This window comes from Pteropus alecto, unplaced genomic scaffold (genome assembly GCF_000325575.1).
Source record: "Pteropus alecto unplaced genomic scaffold, ASM32557v1 scaffold105, whole genome shotgun sequence".
NCBI lineage: Eukaryota > Metazoa > Chordata > Mammalia > Chiroptera > Pteropodidae > Pteropus > Pteropus alecto.
In genome coordinates, this window is record NW_006436294.1 from 5,749,390 (window position 1) to 5,756,653 (window position 7,264).

Sequence of the window (7,264 nt, forward strand, 5' to 3'; positions counted from 1 at the left end):
CTTCGCCCCGCCCGCCCTCGCGCGCGGCCGCGTCCTCGCGTCGGGGTGATCTGGGCAGCGGCTCGGAATGTCGCGGACCTCCTTTGCATCTCATCCGTCCGCGTGACCGTACTTTGGGCCCCAAAGCCTGCCCGTTTTCTCGCTTCCGGCCTGTTTACTTGGTTTCGGTGCCCCAGCTCCTCAAACGATCCAGCGACAGGGTCCGGGCGCCGTACACACGCAGGTCGAGGGCTTCCTCTGGAAGTACGGCCTGTGGTGCCGTTCGTTCACCTCCCCTCTCCCCGTCTACCGGAGACATCCCCAGCCACAGTCGAAGTAATTCCTTAGTTTTACAGCGTGCTGTATCAGCCCCCTCCCGGGTGCAAAATAGATAATTTTGTCTCGATTTGGTTTAGATAGTAGGTTAAGACCTTTCCTGTTCTTACATTGGGCTGTGTTTAAGCTGCACAGTCTTAATTGCTTTAGCTTTCTTTAGACTGTATTTTCCAGCTCTTAGTTCAGTACACAGCGCCCCTTCAATACGTTGGACCAGAGCTAAGGGAAATGGGAAGTCTCAGATTCCTTGCCTGCTTTATGCCAGCGCCAAGCTTTCTTAAGAGTCCAGGGAAATAATTGCCAGTTCAGCATGTGATGTTGAGATATTTGTGTTTTCCTGTACAATTTCATTCTATAAGCGTTAAGGGACTAAGATTTATGCAGGCACTTCTTTAATTCCTTACTAACCAAAGTAGATGGAGTTAAAGTAAAAACGTTGAGAGAGGCTCAGTCCAGGTTGTTGCTGGAGGGAGGGTGTTTGGGCAAAATGGGAAATGTGGTCAATTTTCAGCTTCCGGTTGTTGACTGTTACAGTTGTAGGCGAACCACCTTAGACATGAAGTATTCCTGAGCCAAGCAGAAATTTGAATGGTTTCTTGTTCCTATTTTTACCGCACAGAATGGTCACTAAACATTTATGATTCATTATTTGATTACTTCCAAATATTTTTCATCAGTTAAAAATCTAAAATAAACCTTAGGAAAATGCCTGCTTCTCTGCCAACTTTGATAAGGCCTCAGTTTCTGATCTCATATTTCTCCTTTCCCCAGTGACTTCCTGTAATTGGAGAAACCAAGATAGTCTGCAACCATCAAAACTTAACATAAGTAAAAAAATTAAGTTCTGTAAGTTTTCGAAGCACACCGTTCATTTTACCTTTCCGTTTTGTTTTAGGAGCTCTTTGTTCAATATCTAGCCACCTATTCCTACAGACATGGCAGTGGGAAAGAAAAGAAAGCGCTCACTTACAGTGATTTATCAAACACTGCAGAGGAATCGGAAACGTTTCAGTTTCTTGCAGGTACTTAGTCTTTGAAACATTCTGGTCAAAAAATGCTTAGTAATTTACAGCTTTTTTTCTCCTGCTTTCACTGAAATAAACATTTTGCTGCGTTCTCTGGGTGCCAGAGTTTACCATGACCTGGCACAGGAAGACATTTTTAGTTTTGTCTGAGTACGTTTGTAATGTGGCTCACCTAGAATGATAATGAAGTCAACAACCTGTACAAGGATGTTTGGCTGGCTGGGTGAGCCTGGCAGGCCCACCCCCTGAGACTTCTTACCACTGAAGGGAAAGCTCTGGGCCAGTCTACCTGGCCTCCAAAACAGAAACTAATAGCTATTTTGTGGAACAAGTCGTGTGGACCACAGCTAAAAAGAGCTTAAGTCTACCCTTGGGGCCAGCGGGCCTGTCTCAGGTAGGTTGGGCAGGGTTCCTCACGGTCCTTACCTGCACACAGAAACATATGGTGGTTTACGGTCAGTGGAATGGAAACCGGTCTTCAGCATTTGGTAGTCTGAATTTTTCTTGTTCTGGAAACTATTCTAGAGGTCAGAGCAGGAACGAGTACATTTTGAAATTTGCGTTGCGGTTTTCATGGCCCATCATAACCAATAGCTAATGTTAGCTTTATGTTTTTAAGATATATTACCAAAGAAGATATTAGCTAGTAAATATCTGAAAATGCTTAAGGAGAAGAGGGAAGACGAGGAGGAGAATGACAACAACGATGAAAGTGACAATGAAGCGGAATCCTAAACCCAAAAAGACGTGCTTTAAAAGTCGGCCTGGTAAAGCCCCTCCTGGATCAGCACCGGTGCTCTGAAGCAAGCACAGCACTGCGAGACTTCAGTTTCCTCACTTTTCAGAGACTTTAAGTGCATTGTATTCTTTCTGGGCTGAGAAAGAGCATCTGATGCACCTACACCTATAAAAGCCAAAAAAGCAAAGTAACCCAGACAACAGCCCCTCTTTGACAGGCTCACGCTAAGGAGAGGTGACTGAGAAAAAGCTACCAGCACAGTCAGGCACTACCAGCCCACCTGCAGCTCTCAGCTGTAGAGGCAAAGACAACTTTGCTTAACTTTTAAATTTACAGATAGATTTTAAAGAGCTTCTAAATATCAGTTATGTAAATTCATATGTGTATTTTGAAACTATTTTTCTAAACAACTAGATCCAGTTTTAGCTAAATATGTAGTTTGTTACATTTTGTTATAGTGTTATATGTATGTTACATTTTAATTTTTGTATTTCAAGAAAATTTGTTTGAATATTTGTCCAAATACTGCATTTTTTTAAACTGTAAAGACAAAACTTTATTAAATAAAAGCTGTCATATTTTTACAGTAAAATGCTTTATGGGCCCTCTGTTCTAATGTTTTATTACCTGAGACTTTTCTGAAATTTAAAAACAAGCATTTTATTCCCAGGGGAAAATTTCAAGTCAGATTATAAATACGAAAAGAACTATTATTTCTGCATAAGCACATTTTAGAACATTTTGTTTACTGAAGATGTATCTCATTTTACTGTTCCTCTCTTTATACCCACGATAATTCTATTATTCACAGGAGAAAACCATAAGTCCTATATTTTTTTCTTAAAGGGTAAATTTTTGACTCTTTTTCATCTTTTTAAAAAATTACTTACATCCAGTAAGATCATCCTTTATGTTCAGGGTTCGTTGGTAGGCGGTCGATATCCAGATGAGTTTCGTCACCCCAAATATTCCACATGCCACCCTGGAGCTAGTCCCACCCCTGTTCCCAGGCAGAGTCATGTAACCACCACAGTTATTACAAGTTTTTTCACCCCCAAAACGTCCTCACGGCCAGACTTAGCACCACTGAGCTGGTCACTGCCCCTATAGCAGGAGTCAGCACTTTCTGAAACAGCCAGATGATGTCTTAGGTTTTGTGGGCCATATAATCTATGTCACAACTACTCAACCCTGCTATTGCACAAAAGCAGCCAGAGAATACCTACAGGAAGGAACGTGGCTGTATTATCAGGAAAACCATTTCTGGATACCGAAATTTGAATTTTGTAGTTTTCATAGGTCTTGAAATAGTCTTGGCTTTTTTTTTCCCCCAGCCATTTAAGAATGTAAAAACCAACAGCCAATAGGCCATACAGAAACACAGGCCAGATTTGGCCCACAGACCAGGGGTTGCTGGCCTGTCTTCCCAGTGGCGTACAGCGTGCAGACTTTGAGGCTGGCTTTTTTACATTCGGCATAATGCACTGAGATTCACCGTGTTGCGGGAAGCAGGGATCAGCAGTCCACTCCTTTCTGGTGCTGAGTGGGATTCCGCACCATCTACACCATTCACATATCCAGTCCTCGGGTGATGGATAATTCCCAGCTTGGGTTGTTTCCAGTTTTGATGATTATAAATAAAGCTCCGTAAACATTTGTGCACAGAGAACAAACCCTTGGCTTGCTTTAGCAATAATGTACAACCTAGGGATGTTCGGTCGCTTTTTTTGGTTTTCTTAAGCCAACGGTCCTTTCCTTTCCCACCACATGTTCAGACAGAAGTCAGAAACAGCCCAGTGAGGCCAGCGCGGGTTTCAGAGCTGTACCAGGACGTGTAAACAGCCAGGGCAGGCCACCAGGCCGTGCACCCCAGATGTGGTCAGCGCTGATTCCCGCAAAGCGTGGAGCTCAGGGCTCTGCACTTGATCGGGGCATAGTTGAAATGGTTTTTTCAACTATGGCTGCTAAAGTAGAAGCACCCGGCTCATCCTGGAGACTGCTGTCCCATTCATTCTCATGGATCTCACCCCCAACCCCAACTCTCTGTGGTAATGCCTAGCTCTACCGAGACCACCGTTCAAGGAACAGGTCCAGTGCGTGTAGAATAAGGCCCTAGATTTCTGTCATCGAAGGTATGCTCTCACCTTGGAAGCCTGGAGTCTTAACCGGTGCAGAAGGAAGAGCCCAAACAAACGTGAGTAATTGAAGACCTTTCGGAGAGGCAGCTGTAAATACGAGGAATTTTATTTTACTTTTTGCTGACATACTATGAGGCAAAACAAAATTGACACCATACAAAATAACTTTATAAAATATCATTCACATCATATTTTATCAGATTTACAGCATTCTGTGCATGTTAAGGGTAATGTAAGGAGGTGAAAAAACACTATGCCAAACTTTTAGTATTAGTTTATATACACACAGTAAGAAACAAATAACTGTTAGGTTTTCCATGAATTTATTGCAAAAATAGTGCAAACTACTTAATCTAATAAGCTGTAAAACAAACTCGAAAGGACCCAGCTAAGCTTAAACACGACAATAGATGCTCAGTGTCTCAGCCTTTAGCTTTCTTCACCAGTTTATCTTTTGTCAATCGAGACCACTCCCCATCTGTTCAGTTTAGGGCGAGTGCTGGGGAAGAGAGAAAGGTGGAGGCCGGCGCTTCCGAGGGGCCAGGCTGCCCCGGCTGCCTAATGCCAGCGATACCTTTAGGATCATGCTACTCACTCCATGGCAACTGTGTGAGGTCTGTGCCGAAAACATTAAGATGCCACAATGTTTAAGTCTGACCTTAGAAACGAGTTACCCGCCCTCCTGATGACATGGAGAAAAGAATCAAGAAAGCAGCATGAGCAGAAAGGGCTGGGAACGTTACTGTCTGCTGACGGACGTGGAATTGTTTTTTTCTCGGGTGTCTGGGTAAAGTATCATTCTACTGGTGGGCAACTTGAACCAGATATTGAAGTTTTGTGGTTTTTTTTTTTTTAAAAGGATACTGTACCCCTATACAAGGGTAATTTAAAAATTTCTTTCAACAGTCTATTGGGGTCCAAAAAGCATATATCTAAACAAAATAGAGCAAAACAAAATGCTACATATAAAAGCTAAAGAAACAAAATGCAGCATATTCAGGTTCTTTTTCTTGAGGTACCTATAGAAATTTAATCACCTGCCCCAAAGTACTCTTGTCTGGTAAAAAAACAAAATGCTTACTGGTGAGCCAATCGCAGGGCATTTATTATTATCGAGAAAGTGCAACAACGCTGATCTTTATATGCAGCATACTAAAGGGTGATTTACTCTTTACAAAATATAGCTTAAGGGTCGACCTGATGGGATTTTAAAAATTAAAAACATTTAACTAGAATCATCCCCCCCCTTTTTTTTTTTTTTTTGAGATCCTGCAGCAAAAAGCCTCCCAAATCAACTTTCAAAGTTTTGCCACTAAGGAATGTTGGTTCTCTTGTAAAAGTCAGAGATCTCTTTAAAATAGTAAAACTATATACTACAGGAAAGATCCGTAATTTTCGATTTTTATTGGTATAAAATCAAATTCTTAAGACTCCAAAATATTGTGTTACCTCCAAAGAATTAAGTTAAAAAAGATCGCCATAGTAGGAAAAGTCTAGAATTGTAAACTGCCAAATATAAAAGCATGGAAAGTCATCGATCTCTTATTTTTTCACCTGCCAGAAAACTCTCCTGACTTAAGGAAACTCTGGGGCTGCTGCTGAAGGCAGGCCTCCCCCTCCTCAGATGGCCTTGGGAGCGCCCCTTCCTCTGGCCCTGGTCATTAACACCTCTACCAGGTCAGGAGAGATGACATCTGCAACTGTCCATCTTATTATGCTTATGACATAAACGTGCAGGCCAGAGGAAGAGGGGGCCCAAACAGTGAAGAAAGCAATGGTAGGAGTACATGTGGGCTGGTTTTGGCCGCCCCTTCATTGGCACAGAAAATGAAGTGATAGCTGAAAATATGTGCATAGAAGAGTTTGGAATTTGTTTGTAAAATGTTACGTTTTCTCTTGGATTTTTTTTTTTTTTTCCCCCACAAGAGGGCAGTTGGGATTCCAATGCATGTTAGTGGTTGGCTGGGGATAATCTATCAAATTCCATGGCCAATGGGCTTTTCTCCCCACCTGCAATATAAAATATTTAATTTCATACTGATTTTTTTTCAATGCATTAGAATTCAACACAAAAGGCACAACATAAATAAAATAGTATTAAATAAACGGAAATTATGATTTCAAGCTTCGTGTGGAGTTATATCTGTTTGGTTACTTTTTCCAATTTAATTTGACAGACTTAGTAAATAGCACCCAACTGTTTAACTGAGGTAGATCCACATTGTAAAGAAAGCTGGGTCCCCTCCATTTTATGTCTAAATTTAAGATGCTTTTACGAAAACAAAAATTCATTTAATCATATACAGAAGCGATGGCAGGTGGCACTACCTGAAGAAAGCTTAGAACATGAGCAGGTTTGCAAATAAAATTTATGGCCAAATCACACTCTCCATCAGCCATAAATAAATCTCAGACTGGAGGGAAAAAAAAAAAAATTCAAACATTTAAAAATAACCCTGAAAAAGTCTCAAGATTTTCAGAACAGGTCTCTTTGACTGACTGCCACAGAACTGCACAATGGTCCATTTTCAAAAAGCGATTGGCAACAGCCAAGCTAGACCACAGAGAGAGACAGAGAGAGAGAGAGGGTCGGGGAAGAGATGTGTATCACTGAAAGTTTCCCTTTGTAACTATGGAGAAAAGACTTGTTGAATTACGATATAGCATCTTAATCTGAACAGTTTAAACTCGCTCTGCCTAATATTTTTGCATACTCTGAAACTTACAAATTTAACATCTGATTAAGGCTTAATTTAAAGTGGCATTACCACCTAGCATCATGCAAGCATGGGACATCCTTGAAACACACAGAATGGCAGTAAACTAAAGACAAGGACGTGAAGCCTCAGAATTGTATTTAGCAGGTACTATAACTTTAGGATTAATTTTACAATTCATGTAGCAAACGAAACGTTATACAGAGAGGCCAACGGATATAAATACTATCGTTCATACAGGAACTGACGACTTACAGCGCAGCCCTGCACGGTTTCTGTATCGCAAGCACAGACGGGGGTCGCACGCACCCGGCGGGCGCATGCGCGGAC

General features: G+C 41.7%; 1 protein-coding gene across 1 annotated transcript in view; it reads left to right on the forward strand.

Moving 5' to 3' along the window:
* Positions 1 to 2,602, forward strand: part of CHRAC1 (chromatin accessibility complex 1) — a 2,987-nt gene extending 385 nt beyond the window's left edge. Inside the window, exons 2-3 of the mRNA XM_006912938.3 lie at positions 1,211 to 1,337; positions 1,960 to 2,602. Of these exons, the coding sequence (XP_006913000.1) occupies positions 1,211 to 1,337; positions 1,960 to 2,075 (243 nt within the window). The 3' untranslated portion in view covers positions 2,076 to 2,602. The remainder of the gene's footprint in view (positions 1 to 1,210; positions 1,338 to 1,959) is intronic.
* Positions 2,603 to 7,264: the final 4,662 nt, after the last annotated feature.